At 37.5% G+C, this 24,795-nt stretch overlaps 1 protein-coding gene across 12 annotated transcripts in view; it reads left to right on the top strand.

Annotated features, from left to right (window-relative positions):
- nsd1 (nuclear receptor binding SET domain protein 1) overlaps positions 1–24,795 on the top strand; it is a 71,080-nt gene that overhangs the window by 10,493 nt on the left and 35,792 nt on the right. For all 12 annotated transcript variants that reach the window (XM_062970182.1, XM_008104954.2, XM_062970180.1 and 9 more), the window contains 3 exons: positions 15,806–15,941; positions 16,945–17,117; positions 17,749–19,360. In XM_062970182.1, the coding sequence (XP_062826252.1) occupies positions 15,806–15,941; positions 16,945–17,117; positions 17,749–19,360 (1,921 nt within the window). The remainder of the gene's footprint in view (positions 1–15,805; positions 15,942–16,944; positions 17,118–17,748; positions 19,361–24,795) is intronic.

Genomic DNA, 24,795 nt, shown 5'->3' with positions numbered 1-24,795 from the left:
TATTTTCTTCTTTGTTTGATTTTGAAAATAATTCATTTTTTTTCAAAATGCACATAATATAAGTAATTGTCAAATATGTATTTGAACAGACAGTTGCAATGCATTATTTCCATTTTAGTTAGATAAACTTTTTTTCATGTGACTGCTTTTTGTGGAAAGGGAAACATGCTTTATTTTTAGTATTGATATAGAAAACACTACAAAATCAATGTGGTCACCATGAGTTCACAGGCAGCTTGATTGCACTGACACATATACACATTTATATTCTGTTATGTTATGCAAGAGTACTTTAACACATGAAGTGGGGTGCCCCTTTTCTCTCCTTGTAGGCTTTGTAGATTTAGTCTGGAGATTTTGCTAACTCGCTGCTGAGCATTTATGATCTTCAGTAGGAATATGAAAAACTGTTCTGTTGAGAGTTTAAAATTACTTGTAAGGACAGGAAATACAATGACAGTGTGGCCGTCTGTAATTGAGCAGTCGTAAGATTGTGCTCTGAATTCTGTTTATTCTTAAAAAATATTTCTCCAGGCTCCTCCATGTGCTGGAAACAAAGGGACACTGTAGGATTCAGCCCATTATTTTGGCTTTCTCTTGTGAATTCTGAACTGGGGTTTCTAATTTTATGGGCTGTGATCCCATAATTGGATCATTGTGACATATGACAAGGTCACACACTAACTAGATTACAAGTTCTGCTTGATGAACTCTGAATTTATATGATAATTATTGTGGATTTTTAGTTCAAACTTTATCTCATGCAGTTGTAAAATTCACACATTTGGATAAAAAGGCTTATTAAGTAGTACAGTAGAGTCTCACTTATCCAACATAAATGGGCCGGCAGAACATTGGATAAGCGAATATGTTGGATAATAAGGAGGGATTAAGGAAAAGCCTATTAAACATCAAATTAGGTTATCATTTTACAAATTAAGCACCAAAACATGTTATACAACCAATTTGACAGAAAAAGTAGTTCAATATGCAGTAATGGTACGTAGTAATTACTGTATTTACGAATTTAGTACCAAAACATCACAATATATTGAAAACATCTATATATATAAAAGAGTGATGGTATCAGGGCAGCGGACAAAACGACAAAACTACAGGTCCCCCAACCTCGAAATTTGACAACACAACCCATCATCCACGGCTCTAGGTTGATACAACAAAAAGAAAAGAAAAATAAAGTCCTAATTACAGGGAGAGGAATAATTGTTTTTATCCAATTGCTGCCAGTTCAGAGGGCTACGTTCCACCCACTTGGTCTCCTAGCAACCCACTCAGCCCAGGGGACAGGCACAAGAGTTTGGAGAGACCCCTAAGGGCCATCCAGCCCAACCCTTTCTACTATGCAGCAGGACACAATCCAAGCATTCACAACACATGGACAATGTATAAAAACTATACTACACAGGGACATAGACCCCCTCTACCCTCACCACTTTCACAGTACACAAACAACCAAATGCATACTAAACATAAGGACAACCATACAACAGACATTCAATACCACCACTACCTCAACAAGTTCTCACCAACACCATCAGACAACGCCACAGCAACGCGTGGCCGGGCATAGCTAGTTGACTACTAAAAGGCAGACTGCGTTGGATAATCCAGAACGTTGGATAAGCGAATGTTGGATAAGTGAGACTGTACTGTAGATGTGATTTTCTAATTCCCTATATAATGAACCAGTAAGTGCAGTGAGATTGTATTTTGTTATAGTTTGAACAAATATTGAACCAAGCTAATGCTTTTTTCAAAAACAAGCAGAAGCTGCCCATCTTCAAAATTGAGAGAAAACTAAGATAAAATACCAGAGATGTATTAGCATACATATAATCTGGCTGTGATTTTCTTATGCTGGTTTGAAAATAATGAGATAGAGAGAACTTTCTAAATATAACTGAGAAGTTTATACACTTAGTGTATGTGTATATATATTTTAATATTACTGAGCAGTTTATAGACTTTGAAGGCCACCACGGTTAGCATAGTTCTTCAGCTATATATTTGTCTATGTCAGAATACAACTAATGGGATTTGATAGGGACATAGATTCTGTCTGCACTGAACTGTACTTGATAACTTTTAGTGATTCACCCAAGAATTAAGAAAGTTACTTTTGGGGGCTATATTCTGAAAAACCTTAGACAGCAGTGATTATTGGGAGTGTTTATCACACAAAAAAACGTTTCCAAGCTTTGTATCCACCAGGGTTAGCTGGAATCCTTTTGGTTGATGTATGCTTTTGTAATGTTCCTACATGGCAACATAAAGTATGTTCTATAGTAAAAGAAAGCTACTCTATTGATTTATGAGCAGCTTGGGAACTTGCAGAGGAGCGTTCTCCTAACAGATTACTTTTATTTGTCACTTGCCCATCATGACAATGTTCATGGCCCTGTAACCCTTACTGTACCTATGCATTTTGGACAGTGTTTTTGTAACACTGCCCAGGTGCTGTCTGAGAGACTTTTTGATGCTTAAAAACCAAAGAACCAAAGGTTATAGTATAAGGCTCTTCCAGATTGGTATAAAGAAGCATGAGTTCTCACAATATATCTCCTTGAGTTTGGGCGTTATTGTTGCCTTTATATCCACTTTTTTTCATTCTTTTGGGGAGTTGTTTATAGTGGTTTTTTGGATCTGCAGTAGGACTCTTCCAAGTTCCCTTTTTAATGGGAAACCTGATCCAAAGTATACATTTTTAATGAGAGGCATAGTGATTCCTATGGATTGAATGACAAATGGCCTCTTTTTCTTCTTTTTTACATGTTTTGGTTATTGTACTATCATGCAAAGCTGTCATTGCATTCACGCACTATAGCAGTAGAAATCTAAGATAGGACTGGGGGAGAAAGGAAGGGACGAGAAGACTTCTTTGTTCTGTTAATGCCGTTCAATTAAGAGAGGACCCACTTGAATGTGGGAATAAAATGATAACTGTATAGCAGGCATGGGCAAACTTTGGCCTTCCAGGTGTTTTGGACTTCAACTCCTAGAAATTCCAGCCAGCTTACCATCTGTTAGGAATTGTGGTGGTTGAAAGTCCAAAACACCAGGAGGGGCAGAGTTTTCCCATGCCTGCTGTAGATGATAACAGGAATGTTAAGAAAATAATATAGGAGGGCAAAAACTTTCAATATTAAACAGAGAGAGAGAGAGAGAGAGAGAGAGAGAGAGAGAGAGAGAGAGAGCTCCAGCAACGAATACTGCTACCTCTTGACTCATTTGCCAAGTCTGGAAGAACCCAATGTTATGGTCTCTAGGTTGTGTTTGCTTCTTGTTTTTATTACTGTTCTTTTCCCAAGGCATAGTGTTCCTCTTATACTTTTCTTTTTTTGACAAATAACCTTGATTGTCCTTTTAGGCAATCTTTTATTTTTCCTGTGGCTGTTTGCACTTGTTACGGGAGAATGCATTCCTTAATGATACAATGTTAAGCATTTAAAACATTGTTACTAGGTCTTCCTGGTAAAAGATTTCCAGGATGGCTTATATACAGTTACTGAAAACAAGACAAAGACACTTGTACAAGATCCGTGTGAAAGATGTAACTTGAACACACGTTCCTAAGCCTTTGGATGTAGCAGTTTTTAATGTATCTCTTATGACAAGAATATGTTAATAAATATGTCAACTGGTGAAAATAGGGAAGATGGTATTCATTTTTATTCATCATGATGTAATCCATCTTTCCATGTTTTTACTGAAATTTGAAAAATGCAGTTTCTGTTTTGGGAAGGGGACATTCAAATGAAGGATGGGAGATATCAGGAACTAAAATGCTATTTTCAAAGTGAATCCTACACATTTTCTGGAAAACGGGAGAAAAAATAATAATGATGATGATTGATCATCATGATCATCATGATTTATTTATTATATAGTGCCATCACTGCAAAATAAATGTCATTTTACAAGTAAAAGAACAACAAACCAGTTCCCTGCCTTCAGGCTTATAATTTAGTTAAGAAAGGGCATAAAAGGAAAAGGGGATGGCAATGTGTGAGTGTGAGTGTGTGTTTCAAAATAGTTTTTTCATTGATCTTTTTCTGTCTCTTTTCTCTCTCACCCTTGGGAGTGAACATTGCCTATCTATAGAATGAAAATACCTCCGCCTCTATCCTAAACTTGTGCAGATGTGCATGGGTTCTGAGGCTGTGAGCCTGTGTGCTGTTGTTAGAGAACAATTCCCCACCTTGATCTCATGTCCAAGTCTCCATATAATTGGGTTTACTCTTACATTTCTCTGGTCTAGCTGGTGATCTTAAGCACCATGGATATAAAAATGGGAGCTGTGAAGAACAGGGATGGGGAATATGTGACCCTCAAAAAGTTTCATGAATACCTGCCCCATTAGCCTTAGCCAGCATAATGAGCAGGAATGAGTTGTGGGATCCAGATGCTGGAAGTCCAGTCACATGTTATCCTGTCCAGGCTTTAGATCAGAGCAAAGTTGGTACTGCTGAATGTTGTCTCCTCCATTTTGTTGTAGCGACAGAGAGAAAAGACGTGACTGTGCCATAGTTTCTCGGAGCTGGGAATGCTATGATGGGAGGTTCACTGTGCTTAGTGGTTTTAAAACATCAGCAGAGATGTTAATTAAATCGTAGAAAGAGGGTTCTAAATCTGAAAGATTTAAGTAAAGAAATATCTACTTATTATAAGGCTAGCTCCTCACAGTGAAGCTATTGTATGAATAGCTTTTCTGTTTTGTAGTTTTTCATGTGTCCTGGGTAGACTAAAATATGAGTTGATACCAAGTTCCACATTTTGGAGTTTCTCACTTTTTATGTATCAGTGAAATGCTGCATTAAAAAAGTTTGTCAACAGTTCAGCAGACCAGTGGTTTTACTTTTGAAAAACCGCAAAAATAGTACTTTGCATCATTGAAAATATAAGATTGTATATTAAGAGTGCTGTAGAACTAAAACTACAGAGCACTGAAAAATACTTTGCCTAGCTATATTAATCAAACCATATGATAGCAATACTGAGCTGACCTTTACAGGTCAGAATACTGATATATTTCGCCCAGCCTCCCTAGAGCTGATGCCCTCCATATTTTCTGGACTATAAATTCTGTCAGCCCCAGTGAATATGGCCAAATGATAAAGTTAAATGTTTTGAGATATTTTGATTACCTGTGTTATGTATAATACTGTTTTCAGTTTTCACTTTACTAACTATTTTGTAGAAGCTAAGCCTGTTGGTACAGAAATATTTTAAATTAATAATTAAATGGACTGTCTCCTCAGTAACATGTTATTCAAATGTTCTGCCTAAAGCATGAGCCACTATGACCCTCCAAATTATTTTGTAATGTATTGTATATGTAAATGATACTATTAGGGCATGCGATTGGGCTGTGATGGCTAGGGCTGAGGGGAGATATAGACTGAAAAACATCTGGAGAGCTGTAGGTGCCCACCCTTGTTCTAAGGCAGTGGTTCTCAACCTGTGGGTCCCCAGATGTTTTGGCCTTCAACTCCCAGAAATCCTCACAGTTAGTAAACTGGCTGGGATTTCTGGGAGTTGTAGGCCAAAACACCTTGGGGACCCAAAGGTTGAGAACCAGTTCTAAAGGAACTTCTTCAGCAACTGGTGTGTCCTGTTTGTACTGTGACTTGAATTAATTCTGCTCCAGCTAGTAGATGGTGTTACTCAACACCATGAGCACCTTTTTGCTATCTGTGATGCTTTGTCATGCTTCAGAGCCACAGCTTTGATAATTTATATGACTACAACATTTTGGCATGATACTTAGTAGTATTTTATTAAATACATTATTAGATGCTAACATTCACTTGGACCATACCCCTGCAGTGGTATTCCACTCAAAAGAGAATCCCACTAGTGGAAAGGGAATTTCTTTCCCATCTTCCAGTTCCTCAAAGCATATTTTCAGATGACATAGGGGGCACTGGATGTCAGAAACGACAGATTAGTGCCTCCATTCTACAAATGTGATTTCCTCCTTGGATTCCCTTATTTCCACAAAAAGACTGATGATAGTTCCAGTCCAATGTGTGGAAGAAGTAACGAAATAATTGAAAGCTCTCTGAAAATTCTATTGCTACTGTGTTGATTGGTTATATGGTGTGCCCTTACGTAGATCTGTGATTTGCAGCAGTTGCAGATTGTTGCATCCCATATTGGTAAACTGAGGAGACATGACTGTGGACATGCTGAAGTGCTGACATTGCCACCATTTCAAATATGTGGTATGATTGTCTGTATTTTTGTATCTATGGTGGATCCCAGAACCGAGATTTGGCAGACTCGCTGTAGTTCTGTTTTTTAAATATACACAAGCATGCTTTTCTTTCTGTGAAAGTCTTGCAGAGAAGAGATGGTATCATGACTAAAATTATTCTTGTTAAAAGAGGCTAGAAAATGCCTCATTTTTTCATTGAACCAAGAAAATCACATGAGACACAAACTGCAAATGTAATATTCCCACCAACAATATCACAAAGTGTTAATTTGGGCAGATTTGATCTAGTCTGCTGTTTCTAGTGGGATTAGTGGGGTTAAAAACCAGTTTAAGATAGTTTCAGAAATGTGCAATAATTATGAATATTGATATTTGCTTATTTCAGAAAGACTTCTTTTTAACCAGCTGTAGTCTTTATCTGCTATGACTCTATGATTGTATTCTAGAGTTTTTTAAAAAAAATGATTTGATATTTCTATTTCTTTAATTAGTATTATGTATCACACAGAGAGTCTTAGAACCAGAAAAATTAGAATTGCACCTGTTGTATATGTTGGATATTAAAATGAATATATGCTGGTATCAGAGATGTGGGGTGGAAAATTCTTGATTCAAATTTTGATGTTTTATTTTTTCAGTCAATTTTTTCAAATACAGTGTTCCCTCACTTATCGCGCAGGTTAGGTTCCAGGACCACCCGCAATAAGTGAAAATCCACAAAGTCAGGACACTATATTTTAATATTTATACATTGTTTTAGTAGTTATACACTATTTTAAGTCTTTATCAACCAATTGTGTGTCGATAAATCGCCTCCTTCTCCTGTTGCCACTTGGGCTCCTTTTCTCTCCCTTTGGATTCTCCTTCTTTTCCTTAAGCTGTAAATTGTATTTTTAAATTATTTTTAATAGTCTTTTTGGAGTTTATTGAAAAACAGCGAATCCGCAAAAAGTGATCCGCGAAGTATTGAGGGAACACTGTATATCCATAGTTGTCTTGTCTGAATGTAGGATATGAATTTTTAGTTACTGTATGGAACAAATCATCAACAAACCCTAGTGCACAGAGGAATAGACTGATAAAGGAACACTCTGCTAAGCTTGTTTTTTATTTCATATATCTCTTGCTTGTTGTTCACAAGCACAAGTCACTAAGGTAAATGTGACAATCTTCCTTTTCCACATCCTTTAGTGAAATAAAATGTTCAACTACTTGTACTCAATATTTTTTTTCAACTTGAAATGGATTTGATAAGTAATAGAAAAGGTGGAGTGAGTAAATCTGAAGGTACAATAGTTATACCTGAATAAAAGAAAGTTAAACTATTGATATATCTAGTACAGCTTTATATAGGTATGTGACCTTAATATAGGGCTCTTTCAGATGTAGTAATTTTTGTTAAATAAAAAGGAATAGTATGCTATTTTCTTTACACATTACAAACTTTCCAGTAAATTAATTTCCGTATAAAGCTTTGAGCGTCTCTGAATATAATATTTGAACTAAACATGCTAAATAAAATGATACTATTCGGGTATTTGATTTTTTCCCATTTCTACTTTTTTTGGGGGGAGCCTAAATTCCACATGGTTCCAGTAAATAGTAAGAGGATTGTTGTTGTGTGCCTTCAAGTCATTTCCAACATACAGCGACGCTAGGAGGAACCTGTCATGGGATTTTCTTGGCACTATTTGCCTTCCTCTGAGGTTGATGAATGTGATTCGCCAAGGTCACTCAGAGGATTTCCATGGCTAAGCAGGGAATTGAACCCTGGTCTCCGAGTCGTACTTCAACGCTCAAACCACTACACCATGCGGATATTTTCTGAGAAAAGAGTGGTGTTGTGTAAATATGATATATAATGGTATATGTTGCATTACATTAAACCGTTTTGCTAATTCCTGAGCATAAGCATATTATAATACTGGACAGCTTTCTTAAATAACTGTGATGTAATTGAGTGCATGGATCTTATGAGTTACGCAAGAGTCTTCCACTCCTGTTTTGCTACTTTAAAATGTGTTTGTTAAAAGAAAGTACTGTAGTTAATATGCTACATAAGCAACTGAAGGAAAATAACATCATCCTTATCAAATAACGAGTAGCGTATTCATGTTTAGTACAACTCATATTATTTTGCAGTATTTTGTGAAGTGGCATTTTCTGCACAAACAAAAAAACCCTATTTCTTTGATACAGTCTTCTGGAGCCTAACTATTACTGATAATGAAAAGGGGATTTAAATAGTAGCCATTAGAGTAGTCCTAACTATAGGTTTATCTCAGTTAACCACATAGTATTCCTGGGTATTACTTCTTAAACTTTGGTAACAGAGGCAAAAATAATGGAAAGAATAAGGGTAGGTTCCTACATTACAAAAAAGAAGAAGAGCAATACATTTCTGTAAACTTTTGATTCAAATTTCAATAGGCACATGTGAAGTGAAGCAACCAGGTCAGGAAAATCACGTAAAGTAAATAGAATCATTTTCAATTCTCTAGAAGGCTTCTTCCAATATGCATTCAGGGATATTGCAATTTACATTTTTGTGACGAAATGTCTATAACTTTGCTCTTTCCAAAAAACTCTGGAGGGAACTTGTATGACATGCTTATGTGTTACCTACCTTTTACATTTTATGCATGCTTAGGAAAAGATTTTGGAGGATGTTGCTGTTTACTTTGCCTGTTACAAGCAGGCAACGTAAACGAAGACAGGATTAGCTAGAGCAAAATCCCGCAGCTATGGTAGAATGAGCAAAATCCCACTTTTTCCCTGCCTTAAGGTTCATTTCATTGTATACTGCAAACATACCGCTGCAACATGAAAGTGACAATTTGAGTTTCTCTGGTCTACTTCATCATGCTCCTAGTATCAATGATGCTTAAAACCTTTTGCTAGAAAGAGGGTAAGAGAAAATGGGGGACTAAATGGGCTTTAAAGATTTTGTTAGAGGCTTCATTAATGGAGGTATGCTTTCACTAGTTTCTCCAGTTGTGATGTGGAAGGCCATCAGAAGGTAGACGGATCACTTGGAATCTCTGTCTTTCAATTGGGGAAACAACACAAATGGTAAAAACTGCAGTCTACATTGAACAGCATCTAAGATGGAGCAGATTACCCAGTGATTGCCCCAGAAAGGTTCCCCCGCTATGGAACACTTACTGTGTATACTCAGGATAAGCAGGCACAATAGGTCCTCCCTTATGGCCTGTGCAAATCGAAGAGTAGAATGGCCCTTGCATTTGAAGGGAATATAAAGAGTAATATATACAAGCAGGTGGTATACATATTTGCTTAACATGCAGCAGTTTTTGTAAGTAGATGTGAGGGAGAAAGGAATAAATACCACTTGTGACCTTAGACTGGGCCTACACAACCTGCGGTCCCCCAGCTGTTTTTGCCTCTAACTCCCAGAATCCCTAGTCAGCTTGCCCAATGACCAGAAGTTCTGGGAGTTGAAGGCCAATACAGCTGGAGGGCCACATGTTGTGCAGGCCTGCCTTAGATGGTGCTTGTATTGCAGCTTTCTCCTGGGCAGAGGGGGAGATTGTGGTGGCCATGTGAGCACTTCAGAGTTACAATGAAGCAGGGTATGCTCTCAATGCCTCTTTTTCTGCTTCTGGGCTATAATTCTGTGTGGCACAAGTGCTCATGAGTGGAGTGCCTGGCTTTTGCCTGGCAGAGACCTTGATACTGTGTGGAAAGGTGAGTTCATCCCCTGTTTTTGGGTAAAAGAAAGCCAGGATACTATAATGGTTTGAGCCTTGGACTGATGTTTTGGGGACCAGGATTTGATTTCCCACTTGGTCATGTAAGCTTACTGGGTTATCTTGGATGAAGGATAAGTTTTCTCACTGTCCTCCCAAAAAACCATCCCTGTGATAGTCATCTTAGGGTTGCCATAAGTCAGAAATGACTTGAATACAAGTAGGGAAAACTGCTTCCCATGGTTGACGATGAATGGGATGCAAAGAGAGAGAACCAATACCATTCATTCAGGGCACAGTGTTCATCTGAAGCAAAAATGTGTGTGGAAGGGCAGGGAGGCAGAAGGCATTTGCAGCTGATACACATTGTGGTTGGCCACCTCCTTTTTCTTGCTTACCAGTATGGGATGCTCACCCACACACATACAATTGAGTAGAGTAGGGGTTGGTACTGTGTTCAAAGATACCTACTTGGGATCATCATCTACATCTCTCACTTACCAAAAAGTATCCAAAGAAGTTCCCATATCACATGAAGAACAACAATGGCAACCTACAGGAGGGACAATTATAAATAACCATAGCATCAATGGATGCATTTGTATCACATGTCAAGCCAAGTCTCATAAATGGGCTCCTTGCTACTTAATCGGATCAGCTAAACAAAAAAAAAATGAAGCTTTGCTCAATGGGTGGTTTATTTTGTTGTCTAGCATTGGGCAGCTTCTCTGATTTGTTCCCACACAGTAAACTCAGAAAGAATCTAGAGTTTCCTAGTTTTCTTGGCTCATCCTGCTAGTTGGACCAGTTAAACAGCATTTATTAGTATTCTTCTCATTCACAACATGCCTGGTTTCCTGGAATATCATGTTGTGCAAAATAAAAAAAAGATTTCTATCAGTTCGTACCATTTTGTATAAAGCAATTAGCATTAAACCAACCTATTGCAGCTAGCTTAGATGTAAACACAGAACAGAATAAATTCTGATATACAACCAAGTATGCATTATGTGTAGTACATAATAAATCACTGTTCCTCAAAGGCAGATGGGATTCTCCATAATTATTACATGTATGCAGTTTTGCTATCAGGACATTACTGCATGCTTGTCACTATCCTGCACCATTCCCACAGTAAGGTATAGTAGCAACATACTCTTAAGGTGATGGGAGGCTTTTCCCTGCCACTAGTGTTTCACAATTGCGATGCCTCAACTGTGCAAAGCTGCACTTCCAGATGAATGGCAAAAGTCAACCCTCCTGCTGTGCTGCTTCCCCTCCTTTTTAATTGTTTTTTTTTTCACAATTGCAAAGTGTATGGCGAAAAGAAGCATCCAGACTCACTGCAAAATGTATGCCCTGGGACTGTGACATGATCAAAGGTCATTGACAAGCTTTGCCTCTCAGTGGCTCCTGATGGCTTCATTGCATGGAGGGAGCTGGTAACTGGTATCACATGACATCCTTAATAGGACAGCTTCTCTGGTTTTCTCTCATACTGTGCCAGTTTCCCAACTCTATGCAATAAAGTCCTTAGTCTCTTATCAAGCATGTATCTATCACTGTCTTCCTGTAGCAAGCTTTATCATGCTTCTGGGTGGGGCAAAGGAAAGCAAGTTGACAATGCTTCTTATTGCAGTTCTAGGAAGGCAAGTATTACAATGGTCTCAATTTGATGTTGATTATGTTGTGAAGTCTTGTTTTAACATTTGAGAGATGACTTAGATCCCTGGCCAGGAGAAAGAAAGAATATAAGTAAATAAGTTACAAAGTCATAAGTGGACACAGCCTGGGGGCAGAGTGCTATAATCAATTAATCAATCAATCAATCACCCACCCTATCACCTGACCTATGGGTCTTCTTGTGTGGAATTTATATACTAGTGGTGTGCTGAACTGTCTCATATCCAGTTCTGACAACATGGGCAAAATAGTAATTGACATAGGTTGGCCTGCATACCTTTCCGCTTTAGTAAATTGAGTCACAAATACAAAACCAGGAGTCACCCACAGCTCCATCATTGGCAAGATTATAGTCTTGCAGGATTACAGGATATAGTGTGAGTGTGTGCCTGCCCTTTGCTGCATGAACTCCACTGAGTTTTAATTTTTCTACTTATGCCTCTTCACCAGTAGAAGAGGCCCACCAACAAGGCGTGCTAGTGGGTTATATGTTACAATGCTGGTGTATCTTGTATTATTCTTGGTTATCGGGGCTTCTTCCAACTGCAATAGCTTTTCTGATGGCTGTAATTTAAATATAAGGGTTACACCTTAAGTGCCAAACATTTCTCAATATGACTTTGGTCCAAAACTAGATCAAAATTCTATTGAATATGTGGAACTAGAAAATATACATATTTGCAGAACTGTGGTTATGGATTTATGATAGAATGATTAAAAAGTCTATTTTTAGGACCTTCTTCCATTTATCATGTTTGAATTCTAAATTAATTATATGGGCACTTAACTCTTTCCAACTGCAATTATGTATTATATCCAGTAATGCAGTCTCTCCCTTCCCTTGTGTTTTGTGTAATGGAAAATTGAACAATATATGCAAATTTTGTTCAGGTGCTAAGAGTTCAACTTGAACTTCCAGGTTGACATTTTGTAATTGCTTATAAATTACGGTCAAGTTTTCTGTTCTTCCAATAAGATAAAACAGATCTCCTAAAATGTCTTTAGGTTTTAATTCTGCTTGGTGGATTCAACCATTTGTATGATGAACTTGCAAATTGTGCGGATTCTCAATTTTGAATGTTCCTATTTGACCCAGTTTCACAGATTAATTGGAGCACGAAAAAGTGTGGGATGTCTTGTGGCAGAGGCTTTAAATGACTTATTTATTTCCCAAAATTACTTGCATCCAAGTACTGAAGAAAAAAACCAATTGTTCTACAAATGAAATGGAGTGACTTAATGAAATTTCTTTTGAGTCAGATGTCTTTGGGGTCTGTGTGGTTGTTGTTCCTTATAAACTCTGCCATTGCAAACTGCTGCAGTCCAAGTATCGGGAGGAGAGCAGGTCAGGCGGTGGAATCAGACAGAGATTTCCCCCTCTCACCCAAGGCAAAATGCCTTGTTTTTGCTGAAAGCCTCAAAGAACTGGAAGAATTTAGGTATATAGGTACAGATAAATAAGCAGGAAGAAAGGCTGGTGGGACTGAGTGTCACAAGAGTTGAAAGGTAACCATAAGGTATATCCAAGTAGCCAAGGTCAATAGCAGAAGGTAATAACTAGTAGTGTATGTTGGAATATAGTACAAAATGGGCTCTGAACAATATCAGGCTTTGACAAATCTAAAGCAGTTTGTTGTAATAGGCTCTCCCATGTTCTGGCCAGCAATTGAATAAATAATGCGGCCTTTTTATTTAATGTTTGTGATATGATACAATGCGGTTATAGTGGGCTACAGAGTATGAATGGCCTTTCTGGCTCTCCAGACGGATTTGGGCTGCATCTTGACAGCCACACATTTGCCATGGCTGGATGAGCTATTATAGGAGAGGACGGCGCAACTTCTGGAAGACCAAAGGTTTCCTACTTCCTGATAAAGCTTGTTCATATCTTAAGTGGGCTAATTAACTGGCAAAAGAAGGATTTGAAAGATGGAACTTGGTTCTCTCTTCAGCCTGCAGTCTGCAGCCTCTTGTAGCCTCTGAAAAAATGTCAGTAGAAAGTTAAGATTTGAAAACAATACTTCCTGGGTTTCTCCAACTCAAAAAAAAATCCTCCCCCCTTCTCTCTCTCTCTCTCTCTCTCTCTCTCTCTCTCTCTCTTGGAATTTCTATTTCATTCTAGCAGAGTAATTTGTAATTATTGTCAGTTCTAATTAAAAGCTAAAGAAGGAACTTTATTAACCAAATGCTCAACAAATTGTACAATTTGCATTTATGCATATTTAGCAAGAAATAAACACAGTACAGCTTAGTCCTGATGGAGCATGCATGGGATAACTGACTAAAATCAAAATTGTGTAAGTAGGAATAGTTGAAATTTAGGAAGAACTGGAATAGAGCAAAATGTTTATTGTAAAGTTTCTCTCCCCCAACAGTGACCTTTACCTGATTTTAAAATACATTTTTAAGGATTATTGGAATGTTAACTGACTCTGGATACTTTTATAAATTGGTTTCTTGCTTCTTGCCAAATTTTGGATTTTCTCATTAGGCTTTGAGAGAAGAGCAGAGGCTATGATAACCTGAGATACTTAAATGATGGAGATTATATGTGAATAGGTTGGTTTCTCTCATAAATTCTGATTAAAAATAAACAAACCCCAATGCAGTCTTTGAAAATTCTGTTGGCTGAGAGTTTAGTGATCCAGATTGAGGTGAAATACATTTGCACACTACTTAATAGGCTTTGAAAACTCATGCTACAAATGAAGTGTAGCCCTTAAGCATGCAACTGACTCCCCAGTCCTACCTTCTTGTATTAGCATAAGGAAATCTCCAATGACAGAAGGATGAATATCTTGATGGCCAGGCTCCATACATTGTCAATATTATGTAGTTGTACTAAAAACTGCAATGGCTTTCAAAAATACCTTAATAGAATATTTATTTGAACATACGTTTTTGTGTGTAGAAAAAACAGTATTTAAAACTGGAAATAAATAAATAAAACCCATTTAGAAGCAATTGAATTAATTTCAGGTTTAAACTAAAAAAATTAAAAAGCAGTTTCAGTAATACCAGGATAACATAACTGTGTTGAAATAATAATAATAATAATAATAATAATAATAATAATAATAATAATAATAATAATAATAATATGGTAATGCTTTTCTGATAGTACTGGGTTTCATAGCTGCTGGTAAAAATAATGCTTTACTGCCAAGTGCAGCCATAATTTGTGAACCCCTGAGCAGTCTATACATTGGGGGAAAGCATGTGGTACAACTTCTTTTATGTCTCTACATTGCTGAAATGAAATGTGGGCACATGCAATGCAATCCTAAGCATGTTTACTCCAAAATAGGATTTATTTTCAGGCAGTACTGCATAGGATTTTAGCCTAAGTGTTTAAAATGTTCTTAGCATGAAACTAGGATCTTGAGTTGCCAAAAATGTTGGGTCCCTGCATCCTTAAACAGGGAAATTTAGTAAGTATATGTATGATGAGCTACACAGATTTGTTCTTCTTTGAAGGAGGTAGTTGTAGTGTTCAGTTAATCTCTGTAGGATATAGTGAAATACTTTGCACTTGGTTTATTGTTTGATTTGATAAAGAATAAAGTCTGGGCCTGCACATAAATAGACTGTAAGTTTATGACCAGGTTAAAAATACATAGTTTTAAAAAGTGATACAAATTTTTAACATGTAATGAATCAAAATCTTAATATTGAGAATTTGAAGACTTTGATGTTTAAACAAGCCTTTGAGAATGCCTAGCCCCAATGGTCCGCAATTAATGACAGCACTGCACTTTCATCCCATGCCCTTGTTCCTTAGCTACAACTTGCACTAGCTCATTCCCTTGTTTTTGTATACAGTTTGTCCGTGTTGTACTGTGTGTGTGTGTGTGTGTGTGTGTTTTATGCGTTGTTTTAGGCACTTTGTGTCACATGTGAGTTGCATCAAGTCCCTTCGAGGAGATTGAGGCGGGGTACAAAAATAAAATTATTATTATTATTATTATTATTGATGCTTTTCTGAATTTCCAAAAAAAGAGTACAAAATAACTGCAGCATATCAGAACCAAAAATAATTAAAGTAAATGCTCCTGTTTTGGTTCCTACCCTTTCATCATTGGAACTTAGTCTGTTACAGGTTGCAGTCTTATTTGCTCATTCTATGTCAATTAGAGGTTCACATGTCTCAGTTTAGTTTCTTTTTATTTCCAAGGGTCAAAATAAGAAGAAACCTGCTCCAGTGAAGTATGAAGCTGGAGATCTCGTTTGGGCAAAGTTCAACCGACGTCCATGGTGGCCCTGTAAAATTTGTCATGATCCCATCTTAGATACTCATTCAAAAATGAAAGGTAGTATATTTTGTGATAAGAAAATTAGCATTCTGTATTGTTGGTCATAGTTGTCTTTTTTTTTTTTTTTGCATATATCTGTGTTTATTGGGTATTGGTCAGAATAACCATTCGCAAGGGGAAAATTACCATAAGAATAACAAGGCTCGCTCTTAAAGTGATATACAGGTTGAAGATCCCTTATACAGAAATCTGAAATGCGCCAAAATTATACACATGGGTGGCTTAGTGACACCTTTACTTTCTGATGTACACAAATTTCATTTCATGCATAAAATTATTTAAAACATTGTGTATAGAAGGTGTATATGAAACAAAAATGATTTTCATGTTTTGACTTGGACCCCATCTTCAGTGTATCTTGTTATGTATGTATATGCCATACAAAAATACCAAAGAATCTGAAATCCAAAACATTTCATCTCCAAAGCATTTCAGATAAGAGACACCCAGGCTGCATTTGGAATTACGTCCTATTGAAATCAGTGGGGCTTTTTTGAGTTTTTCTTTCTTTTTTGATAGCATGCTTTGAGCAATTTTCAGGGTTTTTATGTGCAGAGGAAAGGGCTAAGAAAGGCAGGCTTAATTTGTACTATCTTGTTCTATAACAGTGAGCTCAAGTTATGGTGAATGTTTAAAAAAATTGAGTCCAAATGCATCTACTAAAGAAAAATGAAGGCAGCATTAGAATAGTTTGAGGGATCTTGAGATGTGTAAAAACAGAATATTTTTTTTCAAACAAAACTATAACATTCAAAACATCAAACGAGTGTGCAAGGCTCTTTAGAACTTATAATGTCTCAGAGGAGGGCTGGATTGATCCCTGAACCAAGCCCCTTCTTTTTAGGAAACAGGAATGAAATTCTAAAGTTATTTTGCAGTTCCCATTTATTGAGTTATAATTACAAGAATGTTTATATTTATAGTGTAAGCTGAAATGATGTACTTTTGTTCCTACAGTTTGATACCCAAAGGCTAATTACATTAAATCTTATTGCAATAGTTTCCAATCGCAGACCACATCGGCAGTACTGTGTGGAAACCTTGGGAGACCCATCTGAAAGGGCCTGGGTTGTAGGAAAAGCTATTGTAGTTTTTGAAGGAAGACATCAGTTTGAAGAACTCCCTGTCCTTCGGAGAAAAGGGAAGCAAAAAGAGAAGGACTACAGGCACAAGGTACAGTTTTTGTTCTTGCATATTTTGTTCCATTGTTAGCCTTATCCAAGTACAAAATATAATGATAAGGCACAGTCTACTCAAAGAAATTTAAGGACATAAGTTATTATCCTACTGAAATCAGTGTGGTATCAAAACATGTAGTTTGGGTTGGATTTTAAAGTTCTAAGAATGATTAATGGCATTTGGCACTCTGAGCTTGCTAATAAAATAATGCCTTATGCATTACCTTATACATATATCTTAGATTGGAGAATCAGTTGGAAAATAGTTAGAATTTTTGTTGGAGCCAGTATTCAATGTTATTTTTAGATCCTAACTCTACATTAATATTTCCAGTTCCAGATTACTATCATAAAATATGAACTGTTCTTTTAAGATTGTCCTAACCTTAATGGCTGTCATCATAAGGAGTCTGTCCATCATTATGTTCTTTTTGCATCACACAAATTTTAGAGCTGAACACTTACAAATTCCTTTCTTGTCCCCCCCTTCCTCCCACCACATACTTAAAGGACATGTTGGTTCCCATCTTTTAAGGAATGTGCACTGATAAACCTTTGTGATAGGTCCCTTTTGCACATAAAACAATTATTATCTTAATTTCTTCTTGTCCTTTCTTTTACCTAAGGTTCCCAAGAGGTTTATGGCTAAGTGGGAGATCAGTGTTGGTCTTACAAGTGAATATCTTAAACAGAATGGTACCCAGAAATGCATCCAGACTTCTAGCAAAATGGACAGTGAGAAGGAAACACGTTTAATGGGATCTCATGAAAAGGTCTCATTGAATGAACAGAACATGCAACTGAATGGATGTTTGAAATCATTTGCACTGGATTCCAAACATTTTGCCCATGATAAGGAGAAGATTGTCACTAAATCACGAACAAAGAAGAGTTCTGACACCAGGAAGAGGAACAGAGTAAGAAAAAGTAGTACCAAACTTGAGACATCCAAGAAAGAGTATGGTGAGAAAGTACCAGTGGACAATGTTAAAGACATGGTTGCTACAAATGTGCCAGATAAGCAGGCATCTCATGAACTTTGCAGAATAGCAAAGAGCCTGATGGGGTCCAAAGGAACTGTGGAAAATTATTTGCTCTCTTCTTTTGGAGAAAGACAATTTGAAAATAAAACTAAGAAACCAGAGCATGAGTTCTCTCATAGAAACAGCCAGCAGGAGAGACCCAAAGTCAGTGTGAAGAAAAAGAAAAATCTGACAGGTTTAATATACACTTCAAAACTACAGCAGCATTATTCTACAACAGATGCTGGAGTTGAGAGAAAACAGGTAGACTCTGATTCATCAGACACCTTCAATTTCCTCTCCCTTGACCAAAGCATAGCAGCAGCATCCACATATAGTGTCCTGAAAAATGGTGACTCTGTAAATAAAAAAAGAAAGGAACGGTCTTCAAGGCAAAAAAATAAATATTCTGCACGTGTCCCAAAAAGCAACAGCAGACGTCGCAAAACTCTCCAAGGATCTCTTGATAGAAATGCCCACATGGAAGCAGGAAGGGTGGAATTCCATGAGCCATCTTTTGCAGAGGAGGTGGCTTTGGCTTACAGGAATGACAATCTTACCTTTGCAGATAAGCACACTACACTCCAAAGTAAGGGGTTCACAAGTCAAATGGATACAAAGCAGCTTCAGTTCAGAAATATCAAATGCAAACATAAAGGAGCTACTGCCAGGACAGAATCCTTTCTTAAGGAAGATGAATGTAGCTCTGACAGCTGCTTTTCTGCTACCAAAGGTTCTCTTGGGTCTCACTTAGATGCCTCTACCAAAAGTGGGAACGTGGATGGCCCCAAGCCGCTGAACAGCGCACATGAGAATTCCCGTGATTCTGCTGAAATAGAGACGGCAGTTGTGAAACACGTGCTTTCAGAACTGAAGGAGCTGTCATATAGGTCCTTGAATGATGAAGCTAAAGATAGTGGGCCACCTAAGACCACAGTGCCCTTACTCTTTTCATCTATCCCTGGGCAGAATCATCTGCCTGTTGAGCCTGATTATAAATTCAGCACCTTATTAATGATGTTGAAAGATATACATGACAGTAAGACAAAAGAAAAGCAGCTAATGACTACTCAGAACATAGTCGCCTACAGGAGTCCTAACGGCAGTGGTAGTTCTGGAAATAACACTCTGAGTGATTTGACATCTTTGCCTACAACAGGAACTGCTCCTAAATTAGAAAAAAAGCAAGAAGCAGAGTGTCAGAAACCCAAAGAAGGTCAGTCCTCTTTCACACAGTATCACAATCAAATCTATTGATCCTGGTGCTACTAAAAGGGAACTCTCCAATACAAATTGTAAAGCAGGATGCCGCTGTTCAAAACTGAACACATTAGTAGTTTGTGCAGCATTAAAGGACAAATTACTAAACCAGTTTTTCACTGCAGCAAAAGAGTTTGGCCCACCAACATAGATCTATCCAAGTATCATTGCTAGCTTGCTAGGCAATGCAAAGAAAGATACCATATTTCACCATGTAGTTTTTATCCCTTTTTTGAAGTGGAAAAAAGAAGTGTGCAACTATTATACCATGAAAATGAATGTTCCTTCTTTCAGCTGGTGGGCTTCACTCAGGGCCCTTCCATACAGTCATATAACCCTTGATATAAGAATATCAAGGCATAAAATCCCACAATATCTGCTTTGAACTGGGTTATCTGAGTGCACACTTCCATATATTCCAGTTCAAAGCAAAAAATGTGGGATTTTATTCCGTTGTGTGGAAAGGGCCTTAACTGAGCCCGAAATCACTAGATTGAAGAGAGCTGGTATTGTCACTCTCTCTAAGCCAGAGCTTTTAGACTCAATAAAATGAAGTGCTGTAGCTGAAAGGAGGCAGATGGGAGAAGCTGTTGCTTGTGTAGTGCAGCAAGACATGTGAAGAGGGAGGCCTAACTGGACAGTTTACAGTGGGGAGGCTGCCTTCCTCTGCTACCTACAATGTATACTGGTCATCTGCCAGCAAGACATTGTGGCGATGCAACTGCAAGGCTGCAACCATTATGTGATGAAAGCAAAAATACTGATGGGGAGGGCAAAAGGGGGGGGGCACAACTATCATGATGTAAATTACAGTACTGTGAGGAAAAAATCTGGTGGGACATTCTCCTGGTAAAAGTTATGAAAAGCCCTGTGATATCAGTTTAGTTCATGTGGGAATGAAGTCACAATCTGATAAAAATCATGAGAGTTGCCGATCCTCTGAAATTGGAGAATGCCTTGAGTCACTGTTCAAAACTGAATAGAGAATGCTGTTTGGATGATGTAACCCTCGTAACATCCCAAAAGAAATGGGAGTATTTAAATCAAAACAGTTTAAAGCTGGTAAGCATATCAACAGCGCTAGAGAAACAGAACAGTTCTGGTTCCTTTGATCACTATTGATTGAAACTAAGTGAGGTCTTTCAAAGGCATTCAGAGGGGCTCTAGAATGCTAGAACTATAAGCATCACACATTTTATTTGGCTTTTCTTTGTGTAGAACACATGAAACAGAGAATGAATCGGAATTTAGCAATCTTTCAAATTTGAACTATCTGTATGAACTAAGGGGTCTCTAGAGTGTAATACATCATCAGATTGTAGGGTCAAATTCATCTGAAGATACTCTCCATTTAAAAAAAAGGAAAGATTCTAGAACAGAAAACTGGAGAAGGCTGGGTTAGAACTCAGCTTCCTGACAACGGGATTCTGATATTTAGGGTATTAACCGTATTTACTGTTATAAAGGAATATTCACTAGAGTACGGGTCTACAGTTGTAGTGTGAAGTGTAGGCATTTCCTAGATTCTCCAGTGCAACTATGGTAGGTTTCTCCTGGAAGTCATTCAATAGGATTAACCTGTAGTTTCATGTATCCATATGACATCTTGTAACATACCCTCCATAGATATGAGGGTCATTCTATACTTGCTTATGTGAAAAAGTATGTAGAGAACTGTTGTATTTCTTCAATTTTAAGATACATTTTTCCCTATATAAACATCTCTAAAAATGACGTGTATCTTAGTTTTCCGATATATCTTATGTATTTTTGGTGGTACTGTTACTGTAATTTGGGCACGTCTTACAATCAATTCAGTCTTACAGTTAAAGAAATACAGAATAATGGGGTGTGACGGGTTTCCCTTCATGTATTGATTTGTTCTTGTTTTTATTTGGAGGAGTATTCAAAAATGACATCTAACTCAGAAGTCTGTAATTGTACAATTCATGTTTACATCTCAGGTTTTTATTGTCATTTTGTAGTATGTGCAGACCAGGCCTATTTCTGCAAAATTACAAGCTGAAGGGTAGATAGAGTTCAGTAGTGCTGGAAATGTTAATTGGTTTCTCCTGATGGGAAATAGCTAGTACGTTAAATTGAAGACATGAATAAGATAATTTGGGTACAGGAGTTTACTCTCATAAAACACGAATCACACTTTACACAGATTGTGTAGTTTGGGTTGCAATTTTCACTGTCTTGCAAAAGGGGGAGGTTTGGTTCACACTATATGGGTCTACTACAGTAGAGTCTCACTTATCCAACATTCGCTTATCCAACGTTCTGGATTATCCAACGCATTTTTGTAGTCAATGTTTTCAATACATCATGATATTTTGGTGCTAAATTCATAAATACAGTAATTACTACGTAACATTTCTGCCTATTGAACTACTTTTTCTGTCAAATTTGTTGTATAGCATTATGTTTTGGTGCTTAATTTGTAAAATCATAACCTAATTTGATGTTTAGTAGGCTTCTCCTTGATCTCTCCTTGTTATCCAACGTATTCGCTTATCCAACGTTCTGCCGGCCCGTTTATGTTGGATAAATGAGACTCTACTGTATTTTGAAATACAGGGTGATAGCCCCTTGTGAAATGTAACTCAATCACACTCATAGTAAATTGTTTCCTGGATTTGACATCTACTAGTCTGTATAGTAATGTGGAAGTAAGACTTAGTAGCATGCTTTGGAGAATAGGCATATTTGATCAAGGTCTTTGATAAAATTAGTATATTGTACTAAGCATAAGGAATGTCGCAAACTGAGAATTATAGTGTACTTCTTAATTCAATATTGTATGAGAAAAATAAGGGGGTAGAAGATTGCTTTGGAAAAGACACCATTTTGTGCTGGGGTCCAAAGTGCTGTGCGATCAGCCATGCATACATGAAAGGTGTCCTTCATCCCCAGTAGCTGTTCTAAAGGTGGGGGCATCTGACAGTGTCAATCTGTGAAGTTCCACAGAATTTTGGGATGGGAATTCAACAGCAGGCATTCTCACATCTAACTCATATGCTAGGTTCCCTGCAGCTAAATTCCCATCTTGCGGCTCCTCCTAATTTCACAGTTAAAAAGTAGAGATAGAGGCTACTTGTAATATGCTGAAACAAGCTTCCTATCCCAAAATGCTGGCATGTTGAGATGCTGCTGCTTTTTTATTGTGGTTATTTTGTGCAATACTCCTCTCCAACCTAAAGTTGAAAAATCTGATACTTAGTTGCCACTTCACTTCCTAATTGGTAGAAAAAGCACTGTTAGTGTTGTATCAAGTCACTTCACATGTAATATCTTGTGGGTACTTCCTGTATTTTTTGGAAGTTACTTCCTGTGTTTTTAGAGAGGACGTTGTTTAGGGCACTTCCTGTATTTTTTCTGTTGGTTTATGTCATTAACAGCTTCCCTTTCAACAGTTAACTACTGCTTTGTGTTATTGACACTTTAGGTTGGAATATTGCACCCCATGTTTGTATCTTAATGTATTTGTGACTTATTCAGATAAATGTCAAGGGTTTCCTTCTACTTATTTGCAATCATTTGTAACTTTTTCCATGGACCCAAATGGATTTTTCTGGATTGAGATTTACATGTGTTGAATCCAAATTTGTTGAAATTTACCCGCTCTGTTGTTGCTCGAAAACTCTAATTCGAAAATAGTTTGCTCTGGCTTGAGCAAAGCAGTGGTATAAGAGTAAAACTTGGTATGCCACGATTTCTGTGACTACTTCAACAGAAATTCACTTAATAATTCCCACCTCACTCAGGAAATTTGTTCATGCTGCCCTCATAGCCATTCACTTCTGGAAGAAATGGAACTGTAAACCAATGCTTACTGAAAATAACTAAACCTCAATACTGCAAATCAGATACTGGGACACATTCCAATTCCAGCACCAGGTCCCTCCTGTATTACGAAAGCTGACAAAGGGAGAGCTGCCCTACTTCCCAATATAAGAACATAACATAGTCTGGCCATGATATCTCCATTCCAATAAATCATCTCCTGTATGTGTTGCATTTCCATCCCTTTTTTGTTTGGCTTTGTGGGGAGGGGGGTTGGTGCAGATACCATATATACTCAAGTATAAGCTGACCCAAATATTAGCTGAGGCACCTAATTTTAAAATTGGGATAACTTATTGACTTGAGTATAAGATGAGAGAGGGAAATGCAGCAGTTATTGGTAAATTTAAAAAATAAAAATAGATACCAACAAAATTACATTAATTAAGGCATCAGTAGGTTAAATGCTTTTGAATATTTAGATAAAACTGTAATTTAAGATAATAAGACTTTTATAAGATAAGACTGTCCAACTCTGATTGCATATATACTCGAGTATAAGCTAACCTGAATATAAACTGGCCAAGACCCTCACTCGAGTATAAGCCGAAAGGGGCCTTTTCAGCCCTAAAAAGGGACGGAAACTTGGCTTATACATGAGTATATGTGGTAACACATTAGGTTTGATATATTACCTTATAAAATTACACTCCTGCATTCTGCATCTTGGCTTGGCTCCAGAGCTTTGGGATGCTCCTACTGGAAGAAGGAGAAAATGACCTTAATTATACTTCTACCTGTAGTCCTTGATACCCCCTAAACCAGGGAGTCCTTAAACTTTTTAAGCCGAAGGCCGGTTCCTCAGACTTGTGGGGCCAGACTATTGTTTGAAAAAAAAATATGAATAGATTTCTGCACATATCTTATTTGTAGTGCAAAAAACCATGCAATAACAATACAATACTTAAATTAATTACAGTCTTAGCCAACATAAACTTGCAAGTATTTCGATGAGAAGTGTGGGCCTGCTTTTGGCTGATGAGATAGTCAAATTAATAAGGATTGTTGTTGCATGCCCTCAAGTTGTTCCAGACTTAAGGTTACCCTAAATCTAAAGTTTAGGTGGGGTCCAGGTAAATGTCCATGGAGGGCTGCATCTGGCCCATGGGCCTTAGTTTGGGGACCCCTGCCCTAAAATCTACTTTGGAGGGTTGAGGGATCCCCTGGAATGATGCGGAAGATGCTACTGGTTGCTGAAGGGGAAATGGTTCAAAATATTCTTTTCCCCCTGAAGCACCAGCAGAATATCATCTACTACAAACATTGCGGGGAGGGCATTCTGAATCCAAACCATGATGTGTATGTTTTACTTTTAAAGCACACAAATCACATTGTGGTACATTTAAAAGGTTTCTGAGCTTTTTCTCTTGAAATGTGGACACTTCATGCCCTAGTCCACCTCTGTTTGACATTGCTAGAATTGTTTGTGTTAATAAATTATAAGTTTATTAGATTTCTCCATGATAATGGCTGAAGGCCATAGATAAGCCTGCACTTTAGCATATTACCATAATTACTCAAATCTGTTTTTGTTGTTGTTTT

Source organism: Anolis carolinensis, chromosome 2 (genome assembly GCF_035594765.1).
Source record: "Anolis carolinensis isolate JA03-04 chromosome 2, rAnoCar3.1.pri, whole genome shotgun sequence".
Classification (NCBI taxonomy): Eukaryota; Metazoa; Chordata; class Lepidosauria; order Squamata; family Dactyloidae; genus Anolis; species Anolis carolinensis.
This window is presented reverse-complemented; position numbering and strand designations above follow the sequence as displayed.